The sequence below is a fragment of the Conger conger genome, chromosome 2 (genome assembly GCF_963514075.1).
Source record: "Conger conger chromosome 2, fConCon1.1, whole genome shotgun sequence".
NCBI classification, from domain to species: Eukaryota; Metazoa; Chordata; class Actinopteri; order Anguilliformes; family Congridae; genus Conger; species Conger conger.
Genome location: NC_083761.1, coordinates 5,765,785 through 5,790,784, shown reverse-complemented (window position 1 = coordinate 5,790,784; position 25,000 = coordinate 5,765,785). Strand labels below are relative to the sequence as shown.

General features: G+C 49.5%; 1 protein-coding gene across 1 annotated transcript in view; it reads left to right on the top strand.

The window, feature by feature from the left end:
- LOC133114262 (signal-induced proliferation-associated 1-like protein 2) overlaps window positions 1-25,000 on the top strand; it is a 157,147-nt gene that overhangs the window by 109,519 nt on the left and 22,628 nt on the right. Inside the window, exons 10-15 of the mRNA XM_061223496.1 lie at window positions 8,100-8,336; window positions 14,421-14,573; window positions 16,701-16,810; window positions 17,795-17,895; window positions 20,897-21,294; window positions 21,764-21,988. Of these exons, the coding sequence (XP_061079480.1) occupies window positions 8,100-8,336; window positions 14,421-14,573; window positions 16,701-16,810; window positions 17,795-17,895; window positions 20,897-21,294; window positions 21,764-21,988 (1,224 nt within the window). The remainder of the gene's footprint in view (window positions 1-8,099; window positions 8,337-14,420; window positions 14,574-16,700; window positions 16,811-17,794; window positions 17,896-20,896; window positions 21,295-21,763; window positions 21,989-25,000) is intronic.

The following is a 25,000-nucleotide window of genomic DNA, read 5'->3' as shown; positions in this document are numbered from 1 at the left end:
GTGTACCAGCGCGTATACCACCTCGTGTACCACCGCGACCGAACAATGGTTAGCGAAACCTGAAGCACTGAAGGGTCCACTGAAGGGTCCAGACTTGCGTTTGCTGAGCTTGGGCGAGTGATCCGGTGTGTCTCAGCCTTGTGTGAAACGCGCTCCTGGTTCCTCCAGAGGAGTGGGAGCTCAGGACCTGCGTGCTGGCGCACGGCCAGGGTGGGATGCTGGGATACGTCTTCCAGGTGTCAGTCAGCCGTTGATTGACAGCTTGGAGGCGAGCCGAGCTACGGGGGGGATAAGTGAAGCCTGGAGTCAGACGGTTAGCGTGACGGGCGGTTTGGTCTCCGAGGCGTGCACTTACTGGGGCTGCTGACTTTAAAAACACACACTGAGAGTCCGCTAAGCCACGGGGATCTCCGGCAGCTGGTGCACATGTGTGTGTGTGTGTGTGTGTGTGTGTGTGTGTGTATGTGTGTGTGTGCACATGTGTGTGTGTGTGTGTGTGTGTGTATGTGTGTGCACATATGTGTGTGTGTACATGTGTGTGTGTGTTCTTATACATCTCTCTGTGTGTAGGTACTGTATGTATGTGTGTGTGTGTGTGTGTGTGTGTGTCTTTTTATACCTCTCTGTGTTTGTAGGTACTGTATGTATGTGTGTGTGTGTACGTGTGTGCACATGTGTGTGTGTCCATGTGTGTGTGTGCTGTGTGTGTGTGTTCTTATACATCTCTGTGTGTGTAGGTACTGTATGTATGTGTGTGTGTGTGTGTGTGTGTGTGTGTGTGTTTTTATACATCTCTGTGTGTGTAGGTACTGTATGTATGTGTGTACATGTGTGTGTGTGTGTGTGTGTGTTCTTATACATCTGTGTGTGTGTGTAGGTACTGTATGTATGTGTGTACATGTGTGTGTGTGTGTGTGTGTGTGTGTGTGTGTGTGTGTGTGTGTGTATGGCATAAATGGAAATTGCAAAGGGTAAATTCCGCACCGACATAAGGAAGTATGTTTTGGTGGTCACTGTGTGGAATAGCTTTACAGGACATGTAGATACTAGATACTATCTAGTCACGTGTGGTATTTGCGTGTGGTATTTGCGTGTGGCATTTGTGTATCACGTATGTTTGCCTTCTCAGTCATGCCACAAATAAAAGGAGATATTTTGCATGGATTTGCTCTTGAACTTGGAAACAGTTGCACTCATTTGCAAGTGAGATTTGAGCTCAGTGTTGTGCTCTAGGGGGTGGGGGTGGGGGGGGGGGGTGTCATGGATGCATCCAGGCTTCCCCTCGAGAGGGAGAGATGATGATAATAATGATAACAATATTATAATAATATTAATTATTAGTGCTAGTATACATTTTATGTCTGCTATATTTCAATCATTATGTGTGTTGTTGTTGAAATTATGTTTATTGTTATTTTTCTGATTATTCTGATTATTATGCCTTGGCAATATGTATTGCAAAATATTGCATGCCAATAAAGCATTTTTACATTTTAATTTGAGATAGAGGGAGGGAGGGAGGGAGGGCGGGAGAGTGAAGAAGAGGGAGAGAGATAGGAGGACATACAGAAAGAAAGACACAGAAAGGGCTAGGTGGACTGCGTTTAAATACATTTTTAAATACATTTTTTAAGACTCCAGAGTACCCCCACGTTTTTTGAAGGCGTTTTGTAAATAGCTTGAAAGCAGCACGGAGCTGTGTCTTGTTTTCCTGCCGCCTCACACATATTCTGCTGTGAAACTGAACCTGCCTGCTTATTCTCCAGCGTATGACTCTTGATTTCCTGCTCTCATGTTTGATGCGGTTTTTTTGGGGGAGGTTTTTTGGGGCGGGGATGGTGGAATTAGGGCCCCGCTCAGCAGAACATTTTCATATTTTTTCAGTGTTTTTTTTCCCCTTGACCACACACCTCGATCCAGGCACACTTAAAGAGACGGGTCTTTGGACACCTGCCGCGACTCGATGCAAAATGGCGGTAAACCTCCACCATCCCGCCCATTTCCTTCCCTCAGAGGTACGGAATGGTTTTACGTTGGATTGGAAGTGACTTTGGCACAGTTGTGGATCGCGTTTACCCAAATGCGCTTGCATATGGCGATCGACGGGAGATTTATGTCTCTCCTTTCTGAGTTCAACATGCCCTTACCCCACCCCCCTCCAACCTGCCCCCTGCCCCCTCCCCCCTCCCCCTACTACCTCCAGCCAATCCCAGCCGTGGAATATTTAACAAGTTGAAGGAGGAACCAATAAGGAGCTCAGTGTAGAAGGAATAAGTATCAGACCTGGTTCAAATACATAACTGGTTTGGATTCAAACACTTTTCTACGTTTTACTGAGCTTCTCTGGTGTATTGGAACATATGAAATACTCTCAAAAACTGCAAACGCCGCCTTCTAGTCTTCTTGGTTGGCTCAGTTGCACCAGGCAGGGTCAACCAAGCATTTGATTTTGATTCAAAAAGTATTTGAATCCAAAACAATTACGTATTTGACCCAGGCTTGGTAAGTATTGAGTAATAAGAGTTTTTCTTACACTAATGATGTAGCCACAATATGCATAGACAGGAGGTAACAGTGAAAGAAGGCGTTGTTGGAGTAGAGGACAAAGTAAACACACTCTGCTCGTTCGCCCTGAAGCGTGAAAAAGTAACTGCTATTTTGGAGCTGACAGAAACACGTTGCCAGCAGGGCAGGTGTTTCTGTTTACCAGAAACAAACGTACCCTCAATAAAAACAGGCGTATCGAGCAAAATTACAAAACTAACATTGTGTACATTGAGAGGCAGCGGAATGTAAATCTTTATTTTTATTTATTTATTTTCTTTACTTTCTTTTAACCAACAATAAGATCGGGTTTTTGGACATCCTCCAGGTTTCTATTCGATTTCATTTTTTCGGTAAGTGAGGAGATTAGACCAGGCGTTCGGTCTGGGTGTGATATGGATTTGTTCCGTTGCCGAAGGGACCTCAGAGAAACTGAGAAACGCTCACATCCCCTCCATCTCAGCCGCCGCCAAACTCACGATGTAAGGATCAATAAAACAATAAAGAACAAATCTATTGCTGCTTGAATCCATTATTTTTGCGTGTTTATATTAAGTAGTTATTTTTGCACAGCGTGCAGTCTTTCAGTCTCACCCGTAACAGATAAACTGGATTAGAAATGGAGCCACATTTCATTTTTCCATCAGTGTATGAACTCAGCTTTTTCGTGTGTGTTATTGAATGTAGCTTCTGGTGCTGTAATGACTAGTTGCTAGCCATGTTATAGGGGTATAAAATTAATGTTTTATCCTTCGTCAGAGAGTAAATCACGATGAGCCTAATGCTAACGTGCTAAGCCCATAGCCTCATCCTACCATAGAAACCACCACTCCCATCTCTGTGCCCATGGTTTGGTCTCCATTCATTGGAAAGAATATTAAATTGGTTTGAAACGTTTGGTATATTGGTCACACTTTACAACAATGTTACATTAATTGGTGCTAACTGATGTAGATGTTAACATGAATGAATTGATGAACAAAAACATCAGTTAAGCATGAAGTTAGCTTTTCATTAGTTCACACATTAACAAATACATTGACTAACATGAATTATGATGTACAAGTACATAAACAATGCGGTACATATTGATTTCTCAGTAGTAATTAGTTAAGAACTACATTAGTTCATGCCAGTTCATGTGACCTGGTTGTGTAGTGTTACCAATATATTTGTCCCAGAACATAAACTTGATGTCCGCCTGCAGCAACCTTAAACACAGAAGTGAAATGTTGCCTCCACTTTTTAACTTAACACCTTGAGATACGCTTACAGCCGTGCGATAATAACAGTCTGGTCCGTGTCGATATTCCGAGCAGACGCGACCGCACTTCCTCGTGGTTTTGAGTTTGGTTACTCTCCTTATCAGTGAGCGGTAGAGGGGGGGGGGGGGGAGGGAGAGAGAGGGAGAGAGAAAGAGAGGGAGATCGAGAGAGGAAGAGGGAGAGAGAGAGGGGGAGAGGGGGGGAGAGGGGTAGAGGGAAGGGGGGAGAGAGGGGTAGAGGGAAAGGGAGATAGAGGGGAAGAGAGGGAGAGAGATGGAGAGAGAGGGAGAAAGAGGGAGAGGGATATAGAGAGAGAGGGAGAGAGAGAGGGAGAGGGGGGAGAGAGCGGGAGAGGGAAAGAGAGATAGAGGGGGAGAGAGAGGGAGAGGGATATAGAGAGAGAGAGGGATATAGAGAGAGGGAGAGACAGAGAGAGGAGAGAGGGAGAGGGGGTCACTGGAAGGTGGGGGATGAGACGCTCGTCTCCAAGGTGACTCTGAAAGCTCTTTGCGCGCCTCTTGGCTTATTACGGCCCCCCCGGGCGCGAGCCGGGGATTATGGGTAATTGATGCGTGCCCTCGCGCGGCTGCCATCAGCGGGGGGCCCCGAGCGAGACGGAGAGACAAGGGGCCCGACCTCACGGCCCCGCCCGTCTGACGGCTTTATTGACGACTATCGACGGGCCGTTTTACGAGCGCCCCCGCCCCGGAGCTCAGCGGCTTAGCGGCTTACCGCAAGAACAATGGAGACTGTGTGAGCGCCACGCACGCGGGCGGGTTAGGGACCTGCGCTCACGCACACACGCGCAGGAATACAGGTACCCAAAGCGCCTAAAGACGTACAAATGCTTGTCGCTGGGGCGGTACCCTGTAGGTACATAAGGTTGTTCCCCTGTCCTGCAACATATAACTCATTTGTACTTTCGTTTTTTTTTTGCTTGGAAAATGTGCTCATTTGTACCCAAAGAGAACATGACTGTACTTCCAGGGTACCTTTGGATCCAAATTGATCCTTGAAGAACTAAAATGTACCTCCACTGTCACTTTATTTCTGAGAGTGTAGCGGAGTTTGCAATCCTTCTCTTTTACCGCTTGGAACAAGGCCCTTTGTAAAAGTGGGTATGACCATCTGCCGAGATACTAAAATGTAAAATGTGAGGGTGTGTTGTATAGTGCAGGGGTGTCCCATCTTATCCGAAAAGGGCCTGTGTGTTTGGTTAAGCCCAACACAATGATATACTAAATAACTAATCAATGATCGTGATCGAATCGTGATCTTCAGTCAAGACCTTGATGAGTAGAATCGGGGGTTTTTGAGCTGTGCTGGAACAGAAACCTGGACCCGGTCCTGTTTGGGTAAGAATAGACACCCCTGGTATTTTGGGGAGGGAACTGATGAGGTTGCAGGTTTAATTCCCATCTGGGGTGCTGACGCTGTGCCCTTGAGCTGTGTTGCCTTCAGGTATATAAATGGATGCTATGATGGATTTTTTTTTAAGGCAAAAGTTATGCAAGTCTTAAGTTTTAAATTCCTAAAATATAAAATGTTAGCACCCCAGCCAGGAGGGAACAGAACCGGGGCAGCCTAGCGCTTAGGGAACTGGACTTGCAATGGTGAGGTCGCTTCCGGATATATCCTGGTGTATAAATGGAGACCATATTTTAAAAAGTGCAAAAGTTAAGAGCGTCTTGCAACAGTGAAGTCATAAAGTAGAGGCATAAGGTAAATACTAATTACAGAACATGGACATGCCAAATCAGACCTCAAACACTGAGCTGTAAAGAAGACACGCTAAAAAGTATACAGAAGAAGTCCACAAAAGAATACACATTAAAGAATACACGAAAATGATATTTAATTATAGTCCTCTTTGTAAATTCAGCAAAAGTAAGTATGCATCTCTCTCTTATAGTTTAATGGACATTTTAAATGTTAGAGGAAGCACAAACATTTGACAGACGAAGGTCTTTCATTTTCAGATGCGACTGTCAGAATGACTGGGTGTCGTTGTAATGTCAAATGTATGCACCGCCCCCATTCTGCCGCTAGGGGAGCTGTGCTGTCCGGCAGAGCCGGGCGGTCGGTGAATATTGACCTCCCTCCCTCCGTCTCCGAGCGGAAATCATTTCAGAAACCCGTCGAGCGCTTGCCTGTTCACCGCAGGGAGAGACCGGCTGAAGGACTTTAAGCTCATTAGCTCCATAACCATGACCGACGCATTAGGTGAATCCATTATATGGACATAACCGGGATTACCCGGCCAACCTCAAACGCACATACATCATATCTGATCACAGATGGACCGGTGCTGTTAAACGGGTCGATTATGGTGCCGCGCTTTGTTTGAGGCAAAGCGCTGTGACTACGCTAATAAAGTCTCTGATGCGGGCATATTTTTCCATCTGCGCATCGCATGGATCCAAAGCTTTTAACTGCAAATACTAATGGCTACTTCCAGTGCATCACTATAGTCCACTGACACTACAAGACATCTTTATAATAATGAGCATGATAATAATCATTTGCTCTTTTTAACCAATTCCTTGTCTTCAATCTCCCTTTAACTTGTACAGGATATTAGTTTTGAGCTTCAACTAATGGAATTCTCTTAGAGGCAGAAATCGTTGAAGGCAAAACTAAACTAATGGATTCTACCGAACACTTTCTGTAGATGGCAGAATGTAAAGAAACAGAAAACAGGCAGGAGAAAGGGAAGGAGGGAGGGAGGGAGGGAGGGAGGGCGAAAGTGGGTGAGAGGCAGCAGTATAGAGAGGTAGAGAGGCTCGAGAGGATTGGAACAGGCGGCCAGTCTTTCACTAACACCCCTCCATCCAAACACTCCACCTAGAGAGTAATGTAGTGTGAAATGACATCAGAAACCACCCCCTCTCCCCCCCCACTCCACAAGCCTCCAGTGAAACAGGGGGGAATGGAAACCATGGCGATGGGCGGGGGGCACAGATCCATGGCGACCCACGGATCGCTGCTTTAGCGGAGATTTGTGCTCATTCGAGGGGGGGGGGGGGGGGTTAGCGGTTATGTGCTATCGCTTTCTCTCAGGCGAGCGGCTTTTGATTAAGGGCCCGCTGGTTAATGGGGGGTGCGGCTGGGCCGCGGAAGGTTCCGCCGTCTTTACCGTTCGAAAAGCCCGTTTCTCTCCATCTCTCTCCCTCTTTCTCGCCATCTCTATCCCTCTCTCTCTCTATCTCCATCTATCTACCTCTCTCCCTCTCTCTCTCTGTCTCTGTCTGTCTCTCTGTCTCTCTCTCTCTCCATCTCTATCCCTCTCTCTCTGTCTCTCTGTCTCTATCCCTCTCTCTCTCTGTCTCTCTCTCCATCTCTCTCCCTCTCTCTCTCTGTCTCTCTCTCTCCATCTCGCTCCCTCTCTCTCTGTCTCTCTCTCTCCCTCTCTCTCTCCCTCTCCCTCTCTGTCTCTCTCTCTCGCTCTCTGTCTCTCTCTGTCTCTCTCGCTCTCTCTGTATCTCTCTCTCTCTGGTTTGGGTGGCGGGGGGTTACAGAGGGTGGAGAGGGGTATTATTGGCTAAAACTGCTGGTTCGGCAGTAACCTAAGGGCAAAGAAATGGCTGATGTCGGCACACACACACACACACACACACACATGCACACACACCAGCTGATGGAGATATAAGATCATCCTGTGTGATGGAGGGTTATTGAAGGTAATTTAATTCTGTAGGTTATGTCAGTGTGTCAGTTGGCCAGACTGAAAGTGCGAGTGCAGCAGAAAGCGGAACTAGCGAGAGACCCCCCCACAGTGTGTTCATTCTGAACCCCCTGCACCTACTCTCAAATCCTCAAATCCCCCCTTCCCTGCTCCCTGAATCACCATGCCAACGATCCATATCACCCTACCAACCACCTATATCACCCTACCAACCGTCCATGTCACCATGCCCACCACTTATATCACCCTACCAACCGTTCATGTCACCATGTCAACCACCTATATCACCCTACCAACTGTTCATGTCACCATGTCAACCACCCATATCACCCTACCGACCATCCATATCACCATGCCCACCATTTATCATGCCGACCCTCCTTATCGCCATGCCGACCCTTTGCATCGCCATGCCGACCCTCTGCGTAGCCATGCCGACCCTCCATGTGGCCATTCCGACCCTCCTCATCGCCATGCCGACCTTCCTCATCGCCATGCCGACCCTCCTCATCGCCATGCCAACCCTCCGCGTGGCCATGCCGACCCTCCTCCTCGCCGTGCCGACCCTCCTCCTCGCCATGCCGACCGTGTTGCTCCTGTTGCAGGGGCTGTTCGGAGCTGTCCCGCATCCCCATGGTGGAGTACAAGCTGGACAGCGAGGGGACGCCCTGCGAGTACAAGACCCCGTTCAGACGCAACACCACCTGGCACCGCGTGGCCCCGCCCGGCCAGGCCCCCGCCCAGGGGCCCGAGCGCCTGCCCCCCCAGCTCCTGCAGCAGGGCCCCGGCCCTCACATCCCCCGCAGCACCTCCTTCGACAGGAAGCTGCAGGACGGGCCCAGGTACCACACCTCTCCTCTCCCCTGTCCTCCTCTCCTCTCCTCCTTCTCTCATCCCCATCTCTTCCTATCCTCCTCTCCTCCCATCCTCCTTTCCTCTTCTCTCTGCTCTCATCCACCTCTCCTCTCTCCCCTTTTCCTCTATCCTCCTCTTCTCTCATATCCCTTTCCTCTCTTCTCATCCTCCTCTCCTCTTCTCTCCTCTCTTCCCTCTCTCCTCTCCTCCCATCCGCCTCTCTCATATCTACTCTTCTCAGCCCATCTCTTCTGCTCACCACTCTCTCCTGTTCTTCCACCTCTCCTCTCCTCTCTTCCTCTCATCCCCCTCTCCTCCCATCCTCCTCTTCTCTTTTTTCTCATCCGTCTCTCTTATCTCTCTCCACTCCCTATGGCACCACTTCCCCTTCCTGGATGACCCCACTAATGTTTACCACCCCACCCAATCTGTGCACCCTGTATCTCTGTGTGGGTGTTTCTGTTCCTGCTTCCATGTTTCTGTTCATATTGCCTTTATAACTATGAATATGACTCTGCACACTCTGTGTTCGCTCAGGTCTCTTTCCATAGTCTCTGCTAATGCTGAAGAGGCCCTACTGAGCATGTGCAGTTGGGGGTCGGGGGGGAGGGTTGAGTTGGGGGCGGGGTGTTTGTGGAGGGCAGGAAACGGTGCTGTTCAGGAGAGTGAATTATTGAGCTCCTCGCTGTCAGGTTTCCATAACACAGCCTACAGGCACAGCCCTGTGTCCCTACCCCCCGCGCCCCACGCTCTCCAGTGACGCCTCGTTACCTGTCGGCTGCTCAGGTGGAAGACTGACAGGTTTTATTCACACCTGCTAGGCGGCCGCGGGGAATCTGTTTCATTCGGCGTCCATTTTGTATTCATTTCACATGCCGGAGAGTTCTGTCAGGAGAACAAAAAAGGTTTCGCAGGTGGCTCGTTAGTCTCAGGGTAAGCTCTGCGCAGGTATCGAGAGGTGTGTGTTGTCTTACGCATAGAGCTGTCGGTCAGTGTGTGGAACAGCTCGTGTTGTTGTGGAGTAGGGGGCAGAGGCATTCTGGGAGTTGTAGTTCAGGATCAACACAGATGGATACTAACTAGTCAGGGCCTAGAATGGAGGTTAGATGAGCTCAACGGCCGATTCTGATGAATCTGTAAGGACTTAATGTACTCAGAAAAAATACATTTATATATATATATATATATATATATATATATATATATATATATATATATATATATTTTTTTTTTTTTTTTTACTTGCTACACTCTCAGAAAAAACAATGGATCCAATAGGAACTCTAACTGATTCCATAGAAGAGCCCCATCTAGTTTAAGGGTTCTTTGTCAGGTGAAACGGTTCTTTGTCTGGGAGCTTTCACACTTCACGCCCATGATAGAGGGTTCCATAAAGAGCTGGAACTGATTCCTTATGGAGAAAAGCCAAAGGGCCTTTTGTTCTGAGAGTTTAGCGAGCTCCCGTTCTGAGGAAACTAGCGCCGATTTGTTTCAGAAACGCTTCTATTCTCAGCCTCCGCTCGTTACCTTGGGTAACCCGCCTCACCTGGAGAGAGAAGAGCTCCTGGTCTAAATTTGTGTCAGCAGTTAGTTTCCCGTGGGAGTCCGGGAGTGAAAATAGCTTTTGTCTTAACCACGTGAACTTTCAGTAACACTTTACGTGGCGGGTCCTACACAAGCGCTACATAACTCCTTCATAAGCACTCGCTAAGCATTCATAAGCGCTTATATGAATAAGAAATGGGCATATGGTGAGTTACGTCAATGTTTATGCAAGTGACATTACCAAGTGACATTACCAAGTGACATTACCAAGTGACATTACCGAGTGACATTACCGAGTGACATTACCAAGTGACATTACCGAGTGACATTCCCAGCGAGTGGCATTACCATGACATACCAAGTGAGCTGACAAAAGGTCCTTATGTCAGTGATTAACTTAACATGACTCCTTACGTACTGTTTATGAACGTGCTGTGACTGTGGCCATTGTCCCCATCTACCCCACGCAGCCGTGGCACAGGGCTGCCAAGCTTCACCTTGTGAACATTAGAATGTAATTACGTGTAATTACAAACGCGTGATTACGAAAGCGTAATGACACGGCCGGGCCACTCGGCCCATCTGAGACCCTCGTTTACCTACAGAGCTCGGGTGAGTGACCTTGTTTCTCCAGGGCGTGTGTGTTTTGCTTCCTCCCGATTGCTTCTGGCTCGATTAGATAGTTAGCTCCTTAGACCAAAGCTGGTTCACTGGTGGATTAGACCGTGAAGAAACACCATTGCCACTGTGGGTTTGATTCTCGGCCAGGGCACTGGGTTGTGCCCTCGAGTAAAAAAATATCACGCTGTATAAGTTGATCATATGGGGGGGAAAAGGGAATCTATGTAAATCACTCTGGATAATAGTGTCTGTAATGTGGTTTGATGCAATGATTGATCGCAGCCTGAGAGACGGTTTTCAGCCAAATTTGTTTATCCCGTTATTGAATTTCAGAAGCCTCGATCAAAATCAGCTCTTGATCAAAATGGAGTTCTGAGTTCTCAGTGGCGCTCTCCAACAGCGTTCATGCCCTGAGCCTGCTTTCCAAGGCTAACACCTTTATTAGCCTGCCAAAATCAGTGCCATTAAGAGCAATAAACCCACGCTTTGGCACGTACTCTCCCAGAAATAAAGGTACAAAAAGTGCCAAAAGATTTACTAATGCTTGTTGCTGGGGCGGTGCCCCATAGGTGCATAAAACTGTACCCCTAGCCAGCAATATGGAATTAATTTGTTCCTTCTTCGCTCGGAAAAACATGCTCATTTGTACCCAAATAGAACGTTACTGTACTTTCGGGGTACATTTGGGAAACGTGATCCTTGAAGAACAGAAATTGTACCTCCACTGTCACTCCGTTCCTGAGGGAGCACGTGCGGAAACACGGGTCGCGGGTTACCGGGGCGACGGGGCGGGGTGTCGAAGAATAATGGTCTTATTCTTCGACGTCTCCCTCCCGTCTTTTCCAGTGTGTGGTTTTCAGAAGGGGGGGGGGGGTGTTACTGTTCCTCATTATAGAAGAGGGGTTGGGGGGGGGGGGGGGTCTTAGAAATGTGAAAAGCAGACCCCCTATTTGTGATTTAGAGGCCCTATTAGATTACTGACACTTCTTTTTTTTGGGGGGGCGGGGGGGGGGGATCACTGCTGAGGCAGCACCTGGCCAGCTCATTCGTTCCCGTTACGGCGGAGACACGAGAGAGGAGAGATGGAGGGGGAGGGAAAGGAGTGTTTTTACTCCCCCGGTGCAGATGGGCTGGAGCAGGAGTTGATATGGAGAGGGTCCCTGGATCCCATGGTGGGTTTTCATGGCGGTATTGCAGGTAGATCTCACGGTGGGTTTTAATGGCGGTGTTGTAGGTAGAGCTCACAGTGGGTTTTCATGGCGGTATTGCAGGTAGATCTCACAGCGGATTTTCATAGCGGTATTGCAGGTAGATCTCACAGTGAGTTTTCATGGCGGTATTGCAGGTAGATCTCACAGTGGGTTTTCATGGCGGTATTGCAGGTAGATCTCACAGTGGGTTTTCTTGGCGGTATTGCAGGTAGATCTCACAGTGGGTTTTCATGGCGGTATTGCAGTAGCTCTCCTGGTGTTAATTGGGAAGCCGGTCCTCGTGCGACGTTCTGCTGCCAACACCTCACTCTGGACTCGAGCAACGGCGTGACACACTGAGAATGTGCCGGAATGATCTCATTACCTCCCCACCCCCCACCTCAAACCCCCACCCCCCTCCCTGCCCACATGACCTTGACCAGTATTCCATGCTCAATTCCCAACCTCCATCTAGGCTTTTTTCTTTTTTTGGGAGCTCCCCCCTCACACACTACCAGCACCTCCCTCCTCCTTTCTTTGGGGGGGGGGGGGGTATCGCATCTCCACATTGCCCCCCCCCCCCCCTCCCAAACCGGTGACACGCACACTTCCTGCCCCGGCCCACTCACTCAGTGACCTCGGCGTTCCGGGCTCCCGAAACGATCCTCAGTTTCAGATGGTGTCCCTTTCCCACCCCCCCCACCCCGACCCCCCCCCCAGCAGACAGGAGAACCCTGTGTCTGATTTTCTCCCCCCCCCCCCTCCTCCTCCTCGAACCTCAGAGCGTATCTGCACTTCAGCCTCTCCTGGGGGGGGGCTGGGCTTGTCTGTTCCTCCAAGAATAACTCCTTGGCTCCGTCTGTTCAGTCTGAGAGAGAGAGAGAGGGAGAGGGAGAGAGGGGGAGAGGAGAGAGGGGGAGGGAGGGAGAGGGGGAGAGAGAGAGAGAGAGGGGAGAGAGAGGGGGAGGGAGGGAGAGGGAGAGAGAGGGGGGAGGGGAGAGGGAGGAGAGGGAGAGAGAGGGGGAGGGGGGAGGGAGAGTGGAGAGAGAGAGAGGGGAGAGAGAGAGGGGGAGAAAGAGGAGGGCGAGAGAGAGGGAGGGAGAGTGAGACAGAGAGGGAGAGAGGGAGGGGAGAGGGAGAGAGAGAGAGGGAGAGAGGGAGGGGGGAGAAAGAGAGAGTGAGAGAGGGAGGGAGAGAGGAAAGAGATATTTCCTTCCCTCCTTTTTTAACCAGGAAGAAGTGAGGGGAGAGAAAGAGAAGTGTGTTTCTCAGTTCTGGCTCGCACCTGCTTCTCCAGTTTTTGATTAGTTGCTAAATTTCACACCCTTGAAAGTGTCTCTTTTTTTTCCACCGGATACCTACTCAGAACATAACTCAGAATTGCCTTTTCTTCCTTTCGGCGAGAAATGGGGGAAAAAGGCCCTTTTAAATTCAGCTTCTTTGACTGTGTGTGTGTCAGCATGTTATGTAACTATTGGGGTTCTCTGATTAGATCAGACTTGATGCCCAGGAATATAATAAGCCATTGTATCGTTTATCATACTCTTTCTACCAGGCGCATAAGGAGATTGATGGTAATTGTGCTACTCATCATCGCAACGACTTGAACTTCCTGAATGGTCAAAGATCACTCATTTTTTAATGAGTTTTTTTATTCGTGTCACGTTTGCGAGAATAGCAGTTGATGCACATCTTTATTATGTACCTTTAAATGCATTATATTAATATCCATGGCAGTGAACACGTGTTGTTTTAAAGTTGGCAGGTAGTTTGCTTCATCCGTCATAGTCTCTACATGGGAAGTGGGGACAACGGCAGCCATTTTGTGCCTCAAGCGCAACACTTCATTATTGGAGAGGCTGGGATTTGATTGGCCGGCTGAAGCACATGCATAATTAGATGTCCAATAGGGATTGGTCTGTGTCACTGAGGTTAACGGGTTCTTCAGTAATTGCCAAGGAATGTGTTGTGACCACGCAGTGTTACGACCCTGGGGTTAAAGGTCTCGTCCGAAAATAGAGAGAGTCTCAGCGGGGATGTGTGTTGCTTCAGAAGGAAGAGTGTCCCCTACTGGTACAAGAACATCAAGCCATCAAACTTTTTTTCAAAACAGATGTCTTGTTTCATCACTGTGACCAAACACAGACCTCGATTAGTCTACTATGTGTCATGTTTTTGGCAGTTTTTCTTTTTGCAGCGGTTGTATTTGGCAGTTGTTGGGTTTGACAAACTGCAGTGAGCATGCAGGATTGGTATCCTAACCTCTAAGCGCTAAGCTAGGTCAGTTTTTTTTCCCGCCCAAGTTGATACTGGTTCAGTACGCAAAGCGTGTCTTTTTTCCCCCACGGATTGAGCAGGACTGTTATGCTAGGCACTAAGCTAGCTGTGTTTTCAGTTTTTTTTTTTTCCCCAAAGGTGATTCGGGTTCAGTATGCTAAGCACTAAGCTAAGTGTGTGTTCTGCTGTTTCCCCACAGTAGGACTGTTATGCTAGGGGCTAAGCTAGCTGTGTTGTCTGTTTTTCCCCCACAGATTGAGCAGAATGTTTATGCTAGGCGCTAAGCTAGCTGTGTTGTCTGTTTTTTCCCCACAGGTTGAGCAGAATGTTTATGCTAGGCGCTAAGCTAGCTGTGTTCTCTGTTTTTTCCCCACAGGTTGAGTAGGACTGTTATGCTAGGCGCTAAGCTAGCTGTGTTGTCTCTTTGCGTTCCCGCAGGGTGATGCAGGACCTGGACAGCCCACAGATGGCGCCATGCAGCAAAGGGGACCCCAGCCAGCACTACCGGAGCTCCCCCAGCAACCAGTCGTCCTCCAGCGACCCCGGGCCCTGTGGCAGCAGCGCCTGGGCCCAGCAGGCAGCGTACGAGGGGTACGCCCGCCCCCGGCTGATTAATGCAGTACTGTTGATTAGACTAAGCAGGAGACAATCCTCCCCTGGAGCAATGCAGGGTTAAGGGCCTTGCTCGAGGGCCCGACGGCTGTGCGGATCTTATTGTGGCTACACCGGGATTAGAACCACCGACCTTGCGTGTCCCAGTCCTTTACCTTAACCACTACGCTACAGGCCGGCCTTAAGGTACATGACTGGGACGCACAAGGTCGGAGGTTCTGATCCCCGGTGTAGCCACAATAAGTTCCGCACAGCCGTTGGGCCCTCGAGCAAGGCCCTTAACCCTGCATTGCTCCAGGGGAGGATTGTCTCCTGCTTAGTCTCAATCAACTGTACGTCGCTCTGGATATGAGCGTCTGCCAAATGCCAATAATGTAATGAGTGAAATGGCAGAACTGATCCCAGATCCGGTCCTGTTCTCGGCTGTGATGTTTCATCGTCTGAAGAGTTTCACGACTCTGGGCCCAGAGCCAGGTCTGCAGAGCGGTGACCGGCTGGACAGTCATACGATACGACCGGCCCAAGACTAGCAAGCACTACCCCCCGCCCCCCCGCCCCCCCCCCCCGGTTCCTGCTTGGCTCTTCTTGCAGTATCCATGGTAGCAGCCCAGACAGTGGGGGGGGGGGGGGTTGGATGGTCAGTCTCAGTGTGGCAGCTGGCTGGCTGGCCGCGGCCGGCTGGTCTACGGTTCGAGTTACAGTCTGCTTTTTTTGTGACGGTTGGGAGTCTCGCCCCCCTGTGCGTCTGAGTCACACAAGGCTAACCACAGATTTTACCCCCCCCCCCCCTTCCACACCCCCCCAGCTCATTGCAAAGACCCTGGCTTGTCAACAAGATAAAAAGTAAAAGCAGATGACACATATACAGTCAGTAAGTACTTAATTTGTTGATGTGAACATTAACTGAAGCTCCTGACCCATATCTACAGAATTGTATGCATTGCACTGCTGCCACACGATTGGCTGATTTAGATAATCGCATGAATAATTAGGTGTTCCTAGTAAAGTGCTCTCCTAGTGTGTATATAAGAAGCTACCTTGACCGGAAAGACGGTAGACTTCCTCGCCTATTTTCACACAAGGATGTTGCCAAGGTTACCGGGTTCGGGGATAACCTGGCCGGCTCCTCCAGGTGTGCGACGGAGGCGTTAAGTAGCGATCGAATCGGAAAGGTGCGTCGCCGCGGAGACCGCAGAAACGTGTAGGTGTTACCCGGCGACCTCGCTCGATGTCATTACGAGGTGTCGCATCGGGACGTCCCTGTGTGCAGATCGAACACGTCTTGTTGCCAGTAATGGCGTCGCCTCTCTCATCTGCGCTAATGTGTAATTTCTTGTGTTTTAATGTAACTGTCTCTCAGAAGTGGCCCTGGCCCTGCGATAGCTCCTTCCCTGAGAGTGCTATAAACCCGGGGCGGCTTGGTTTGATTGGCTCTGACAGCCAGCGAAGCGCGTTAGCCAATCAGACGGCGGCGTGTGCGGTTCTCTTGCCCGGCCGCAGGAAGAGGCTCATGGGCACTTAGCTCCTTGTCCCTGTCAACCTTCGGAGATGTTTACACACGCGCCTTTTAATTGAACTCCGGTTCGCCGTGATGCAGTCGTCAAACAACACTTCAATTAACCCCGTTTGACGTACCCTTTTCGAGCCTCTGGATCGCCATGCCGATGTCTAACAACCTCAACGCGTTCCTGCTTTCGGTGAAGCGCATCGTCAGTTTAGTCCACAGTGGCGAAGTTGGGCGCAGGTTTTTTTGTTTTAACGCACCACTATCGCACCTGATTTAACCTATTGTAACTAATCACGGTCTTCAATCAAGACTACTGATGAGTAGAATCAGGTGACGTAGTGCTGGGCTGGAACGAAAACCAGCACCCGCAATATTTCCTTTTTCGGATAAGACTGGACACGCCTGGTCCTATGAATTCAATTCCGGTTTGTTTTCCCGAATCGACTCCACCCCCTGATGTCTGGAACTGTTCCTGAGTGTTTTTTTTATGACTGTGTTCGGCTGTGTTTTCACGAGTTAGCCGTTACGACCGGTTCAAACCGGTTCTGACCGGTTCAAACCGGCTCCGACGGGTTGTGACCGGTCTGTCCCGCCCACAGCTGCCAGTCGCCCGTGCTGCACGAGCGGTCGGGGGACGGTCTCGGGGCCCACGCGGACGCGGAGGGGCTGAGAGAGCGGGAGCCCACGCTGGAGAGGACCCGCTCGGCCGGTAGGAAAACCTCCCCGAAAACACCCGACCGTCGCCACGGAAACGCAGACCGATGGGCGTTTCCGCGGTGACAGGCGTTACAGCTGCCACATATTTCTGTGATGAGGTTCTACACATAATACAGAGACTGGTGTGAGCTTCTGTAATAGAGGTCACCAACCCTGGCTAGTCCTGGAGAGCTACTGGGTCTGCTGGTTTTTTGCTGTTACTCTGCACTTAATTCATCAATTAGGGCAGATGATTACACAGCTAACTCACCTCACCTGGTTACCTGGGTCTCAACAGGGTGCTGATTTTAAGGTGAAAACAAAAACCAGCAGAGCCAGTAGCTCCCCAGGACCAGGGTTGCTGACCTCTGTTCCATAACCGTCAGGAGCAAATAACCTTGTCGGGACTCTTATGTAGGCTCGATTGGACTTTACCATGCAGATGTACAGGGTCGGTTACCCTGACGCCCTGACGCTTCTGTGACCACGTTTAGCTGAGAAGCAGGGCCGCACATCACCACAGCTCCGTCATTAGCCTGTGTGGCCAGTCAGCTCCACTGTGCTGCTGCTGCGCTCTCAGAAGGGTTCGGTTCAAGGGCTCTTTGTTGGGCGAAGTGGCCCTTTGTCTGCGCGCTTTCACATCTACGATGGAGGGTTCCATAAATGAATAAAAATGGTTCTTCTCTGGAGACAGGCATTTTCTGAGAGTGTATAGTAGCAGTGTAGGGTAGTGGTCAGGCGGCTGGCCTTGTGACTTAGAGGTTGCAAGTTCGATTCCACCGTGAGGAATAGCTTTCTGGGTCATGTTCTGGAGGCAGAAACACTGGGGTTTTCTAGACCAGGCTTGATACGGTGGAAGATACTCTTTAGCTTTTTCCGGAAGCTAAGCAGTAGGTACACTTTATTGGTGAACATTGCTTCGCTGATTGGCCTGTTCTCTCATTATGTAGTGTTGTGTTGTGTTCTGTAAAACCTACTTCCTGTTTCCTGTTTCCAGAGGCCAAATGGCACATCCCCTCCACGAAAATCCTAAACGCCCTGAAGGAGAGAGGGTTGCAGAAGGAGGGGGGGAAGGACTCCCCGAATAAGCTCCCCCGGGTGAGTCCCACAGCCTCGGGTTCGAGAGCAGCTCAGCTACTGTACCAGTGATTCACACCACACATCCTGATGCGTTATTATGCTTTATTAATGTGTTATAACACACATCCAGATGCTTTATTACCGAGTATTAACATACATCCAGATGCTTTTATACGATTTATTACTGCATCTGGATGTGTGTTATTACTATTACCCTTTAATACTGAGCAATAACAGACATCCAGATACACATATCACCCTTTATTACTGAATAATAACACACATCCAGATACACATATTACCCTTTATTATTGAGTAATAACACACATCCAGATGCTCTATTAGCCTTTATTACTGATTCACACCACACATCCAGATACAGATATTACCCTTTATTCCTGAGTAATGGCAAACATCCAGATGCTTTATTACCCTTTATTACTGAGTAATAACACTCATCAAGATACACATATTACCCTTTATTATTCAGTAATAACACACGTCCAGATGCTCTATTACCCTTTATTACTGAGTGATAGCACAGGTCCATATGCTTTATTACCATTTATTACTGAGAAATATCACATCTAAATGCTTTACTACTAGACAATAGCCCACATCAACATGCTTAATTATAATTTATTACTGAGTACTAGCACACGTCAAGGTTCTTTGTTAATGACACACAGATGCTTTATTAATTAATAATAAAGACGCAAACACATTTTTTATTACCGGGTTATATGTGGATTTGATTCGTCTTAACAAGAAATCAAGAAACCTAATCAGCTGCTGAGTTAATTACTTTACTTCTGAGTAACGACAACAGCAGCATGAGCAATGGGGAATACTGGATGGAGATGGTCTTGGAAGCTGTGAAATGCACAACGCAGATGTCACGTCAAATCTAGTCAGGGTGTATCAATGTCCCCCGGCTGGAGTTTGTGGTCCGTGGGAGGCTGGGAGATACGGGGCAGTTTCTCTCTCTCCCTCTTCCTCCCTCTCTCACACTCTCTCCCTCTCTCTCTCCCCCCTCTCTCCCTCTCACCCTCTCTCTCTGTCTCTCTCTCATGCTCTCTCCCCCAATCCCCCTCTCCCTCCCTCCCTCCCCCTCTCCCTCTCTCTATCCCCCTCTCTCCCTCTCCCTCTCTCTCTCTTCCTCCCTCTCTCCCCCTCTTTCTCTCCATCCCTCCCTCTCTCTCTCTCTCCCTCTCTTTCTCTCCATCCCTCCCTCTCTCTCTCCCTCTCTCCCTCTCTCTCCCGCTGAATCAGTTCGTCAGCTTGCGTTTACACCTCACGCTGATGTATCTGTTAAGAAAAGGTCAGCCACCCTTATTGATGCTGTTTTTTTCTTTCTTTCTTCACCAGCAGGGAGCTGTCTTAAGTGATATCTCTCTCACTCCCTCTCTCTCTCTCTCTTTTACCTTTTCACTCTTTTAATTATATTTCTGTTCAGTGCTGCTTCATTACCAGGGCAACCCAGCTAATTTTGTCAAAAAGCCTGCACACAACGTGCATCTGATATTAAACAGCAGGTTAACTGATGACTGCACTGTTAAGCACATTGACATACCAAACAATGAAAACAGCTATGCCACCATTCATCTTTGTCCCTCTCTATTGCGTTTTCACTCTCTCTTATTCTCGCTCTCCCTCATTCTCATTATCTCTCCCTCCCTCTCTGCCTCTCTCTCTCCTTCTGTCTGTCTCTCCCTCTCTGCCTCCCTCTCTTCTTCTCTCTCCCTCTCTACCTCCCTCTCTTTCGAATGGATTTTTTCCTTGGCATATTACCGTGTTATATTACCATTTCTCCAATTCCCGCATTATTGCATTTTGTCCCGGAGCAAACCGATACTTAACGCATACATGGCTTAGCATCGCTGCGACACGCTCATTTGTTACAGCAGTCGAAATTAAGCTGTGTCGAGCGTAAACAATCCCTGCACTATATCACAAGCTCCCTTTGTTTGAATCATACACGCACACACACACACACACACACACGCGTGCGTGTGGAGCTGCTCGGTTATGGTTCACGGCGGGGGTTTAATTCCTCGTTCCCGTACGGCTGTGTGCGGGAGTAAAAACGCCGGCCCCTAAATATAGGCCCTCTTAATTATGGCTGCGAGCGGGGGCACGGCTTTGTGTGGGTAACCGGGCCTCTCTCACTGTACCGTGTCTCTAGGGGAGACCCGCGCTCTTGAATAGATAGCCGTCCGCTCTTACGTTAATGGCCGAAATCCCCGAGGTGCTTCTCCCCTCACCACTCAGGGGATTGAGAGCTGTTAAGCCTCAGCCATTGAAAGCATACCCCCAACCCTCCCCCCGCCGACTTGATAATAAAAGCCGTGGCTCGGTATTGTTATTACTGTGTAATTAATGTGTAATTAATGTGTTATTATCGTGTTATTAATGTGGTATATAACAGAGAAGGAAGCGGCTCCGCTCACTGTTTAAGTGACTCTAGCTGCTGCATGTCTATAGAGAAACAAACATTGTTAATGTGTTATTACTGTGTTATTATCATGTTATTAAGAAGCTGCACCATGGTTTATTTGACTCTAGTTACACAATTCTGTGCAACACCTTGTTAATGTGTTACTACTGGGTAAGTAACATGTTATTATCATGTTATTAATGAGCTGCACCGTACTTTATTCGAGGCTAGTTGCACAATACCCAGTAAAACTTTGTGAGTGTGTTATTAGTGTGTAGGTAATGCGTTATTATCATGTTATGATCGAGCTGCCCCATGGTGACGCTAGTTGCCTAATATCGAGTGACACTTTGTTAATGCGTTATTACTGGTTAAGTACTGTGCTATGTTATTAACAACCTGCACCACAGTTCATTTGACGCTAGCTGCGCAGTATCGAGTGATACGTTGTCAATGTGTTATTACCGGGTAATTAACGCCTTATTACCGCGTTATTAATGTGGAATTTCAGTGATACGTTGTCAATGTGTTATTACCGGGTAATTAACGCCTTATTACCGCGTTATTAATGTGGAATTGCAGACCGGCGACAAGAGCTGCCCCAGCCACTGCTCGAGCCACTCCAGCAGCAACACGCTGTCCAGCAACGCGTCCAGCAACAGCGACGACAAGCACTTCGGCTCGGGCGACCTGATGGACCCGGAGATGCTGGGCCTCACCTACATCAAGGGCGCGTCGACGGACAGCGGCATCGACACGGCGCCCTGCATGCCCCCGCCATCGCTGCCGGGCCTGGGGGGCCCCCGGGTGCTCCTGCAGGGCCAGGGCGGGCAGGTGCTGGGCTGGGTGGGGGAGCATCCCGACGACGACGAAGACGGCCCCGAGGAGGAGCAGGCCAAGCTCTACCTGCCCCAGGGCTACGTCTCCTCCATGGCCGAGGACAGCATGGGCGACCTGAGCGAGCTCTCCTCCCACTCCAGGTAGGGCTCACCTGCGTCCAGGTAGGGCTCACCTGCGTCCAGGTACGGCCCAGACCGTGTGCCTGTGAGCCGGGCGCTTACCCTGTGTCTCTACGGTTCATATCCGGCTGTTTAAGTGGATCGTGTGTAAAACAGTGTGCTGTAAATGTCCCTCTAAATAACAAAATGTGATGTAGTCACCATAAGATCGCACCGCTGTTCGGCCATTAACGCCGCATTGCACCATGGGCGATTTGCCCCGCTTAGTCTAATCAAATGGAAGTCACTTTGGATAAAAGCATCAGCTAAATAACTCATTTGTTTAAGTATGCCGTAGTTCATTGCCTCTGCAGTGCTTGTGTCATTCAAAGAAATTGGTCACATCGATCTCTGCGTCGCTATTGGCCAAGCAGCCTGTCATTCTCTCTGTCCTGCGCCAGCCATTGGCTGGCCGGCGGTCACGTGACCCCCTGTTCTTCCTGGTTTCCAGTGGCTCCCACCACTCGGGTAGTCCGTCGGCACGCAGCTCCAAGCTGGGCACCTCCCTGGACTCCTCCAAGGTTTACATCGTCACCCAGGCGACGCCCGCGCCCGGCAACAGCCCCGACGCCCGCTCCTGCGGCCGTCAGCTGACCGGGAGCCAGTACCTGATTGGCTGGAAGAAGTCGGAGGACAGCCCCCCTCCGGACGAGCCAGGCAGGATGACGGAGTGCCGGTGAGTGAGTGAGTGAGTGAGTGAGGAAGAGAGAGAGAGAGAGAGAGAGAGAGAGAGATGGAGGGAGAGAGGGAGGGAGGGAGAGTGAGTGAGTGAGTGAGTGAGAGTGAGACTTTTGATGTTCCTTGATTGAAAAGTGAAGCTTTAAACCTATTGCCTTAAAATTGCCTTAAAACCTATCCCAAGCCCCTATTTGTGACCCCCGGCCCCCCCCAAAACCAAACAAGAAAACAAAGGAATCAAAATAAAAAAACTCTGAATTGCCCAAACATAACTCAATCTCCTCTGCATTTAATGCACAAACAGATCCCTCAATACACCAGATTCTCTCAGATTACTGAGATCATAGTGCATCATTTTAAGATACTCATACTCTGCCCTACAGCGAGACATATCCCTTAGAAACGTGTCATATATATCTGTAGACCCAGCACCCTGCACAGCATGTTCCTGTGTGAGACCAAACGGGCAAGTTCTACCTGTCCATATAGAGAGAGAGAGAGAGGAAGAGAGAGAGAACGAGACTGACAGTGATAGAGAGAGAGAGAGAGAGAGAGAGAATGAGACTGACAGTGATAGAGAGAGAGAGAGAGAGAATGAGACTGACGGTGATAGAGAGAGAGAGTTCTTTCACTGAGTGAAAGATTATTAGAGAGGGAGGGACAGAGTGATTGACGGAGGGAGTGAGAGAAAGGGCATGAGAGCGAGAGGGAGAGAGAGGGAGAGAGAGAGAAAGTCCAGCGATAGAGAGTCCTAGTTCTTGCAGCCGTGTAGCCGCGCCAGACGTTGGGTGTGAGTCTTTGACGTGTGCGGTGTGGGGCTGTGTGTTTGGGTCCCGGCCGGACCGGCCCTCGGGCAGGGAGTCCGAGTGCTCCTGGGGAGGTCCTGCACCCTGCGGTATGTCTGTTTATTATTCAGCACTTTCATTTTACCGATGCACCGCACGCAAATACCCGCCGGCGTACCACACCGTCTGCGGTGCTGTCAGTTATCTGCTTTTATATACTGTGCGTGTGAACCGGTTATTTAAAATAAGCAAATGGGACTGGGAAAATACGTGAGAAGGTCGCAAACGATCCCTCTGCTGTACCCTTGCACTGCGGCCATTAAAAGCCCAGTATGGAGGCTGTTTACTGTGGAAATATTGTAAAGTGACCTTGGTCATATACGCACAGAAAGGTAGTGGCCGGGAAAAGTGAATCGGTGGCCCGGAATCACACGCAAGGACCTTTTCATCTCGCAGATTCTCGATATTCTCCGGATACTCTGCTCTACCGCTGGAAGTTCTGATAGAGATTCGTTAAGCTCACCGTCTTCTAAAGATAAGACTGGCTGTCCACTCAACACCCGATTCTACTTATCAAGGTCTTGATTGAAGACTGTGTATTACATTAACGTATGGTGTATAGTTAATCAGTTATCATGGTGCTGGACTAAAACAAAAACCTGGCCCTGTGTGTGAGCAGGTGGGACCTGAGTTCACTGCTGTGGAAGCGGGTGTTTTCTGTACTGTAACGTAGCGCCAGAAACTGTTTTTACCTTACCTCTGAAGCCCCCTCGACCGTGCCTGACCCCCCCCATGGGAAAGCCCCCGCCCCTCCCCCGCTCTTTCTTTCATCAAGGTTGGCGACGGGAAACTTTGGCGCACGCACTCCCAGAGTGTGATTGGCCCGCTGGCTGTCTCTGTTCGCTCTAAGAGAGATTATCAGGAGAGAACTGCCCCCCCCTCCCAAAACCTCGTAATCACATTTGTGGGGCAAAATTGGACGCTTTAGAGGAGTAAGATTGATGGGCTGGTACGTGGGTAATTTTTCCACGCGTTATGAAAGCCGCCCGGTAATGCGGTTAGCTCGCGCGATACCGACGTTTGTTTATTTTTCACCCCCCCCGCCCGCCGTCTCTCCCTCTGGAGCAAAGCCCCTTGAATCGGTTCCAGGTGGTTCAGTCTTCCGAATGAAGGTCCCCTTGTACGTAGCGGGGTGAAATCTATAGCGTTTCATTACCGTCTGTGAACCGTACCATGTAAATCCAGATCCTGCCCTCAGGGAGACAGGCATTGATTGTGTAAAGGCGCCAGTAACCAAACTGTGTTTTCTTTTTCTTCTGGTTGTTGTTGTTTTGTTTTTTTTTTCTTCTTCTTTGGTATCGTCTCTCAGTGGAGCAGAAGGGTTGTTATCGCTGCTCCTAAAGACGTTGGCACAGCGATCCAGGTACACGGCTTCGGCCAATCGTGTTTTTTTTTCTGCCTCCCTCCCCCTCCTCCTCCTCCCCCTCCTCCCCCTCCTCTCTCCCCCCCCCCGTGGACATTTTTAAGTGCCGGGCCCTTTTGTGCTTGCTCCGTGGGGAGTGAAGAGCGATTCCCCGCGCATGGCTGGCTCCATGGTTGTGGCATTCTTGTGCGTATCTTTCCGGCTTGTGCCTCTCGTTCTCCCATAATCCCGCTGGCACCACCCCCGCCACCCCGCACCCCACCCCACCCCAGCGGGTCACCCCCCTCTCAGACAGTGGGGTTAGCAGGTCATATTTCCCTCCCCCGCCCCCACACACCCCTCCCTCACAAATAAAATTCCCTCACACTCCTAACCCCAAAGGGATCAGCCCGTAAATTTCTGCTTGCAACACATCACTTACAGCCTCCTGCATCTGTATAGAGGTGATATATATGTTTATATATGTGTGTGTATATTTATTTTATTCCAATCCAGTGTGTGCTTGTTTAACTCCAGTCCTGGAGGGCCACAGTGTCTGCTGGTTTAACTCCAGTCCTGGAGGGCAGCAGTGTCTGCTGGTTTAACTCCAGTCCTGGAGGGCCACAGTGTCTGCGGGTTTAACTCCAGTCCTGGAGGGCCGCAGTGCCTGCAGGTTTAACTCCAGTCCTGGAGGGCCACAGTGTGTGCTGGTTTACCTCCAGTCCTGGAGGGCCGCAGTGTCTCCACGTTTAACTGCAGACTTTCATAAAACAATAGAAGAAAAAAGAAAAAGAAAATCTGTGCGGTGTTTGTATTGTTGCCC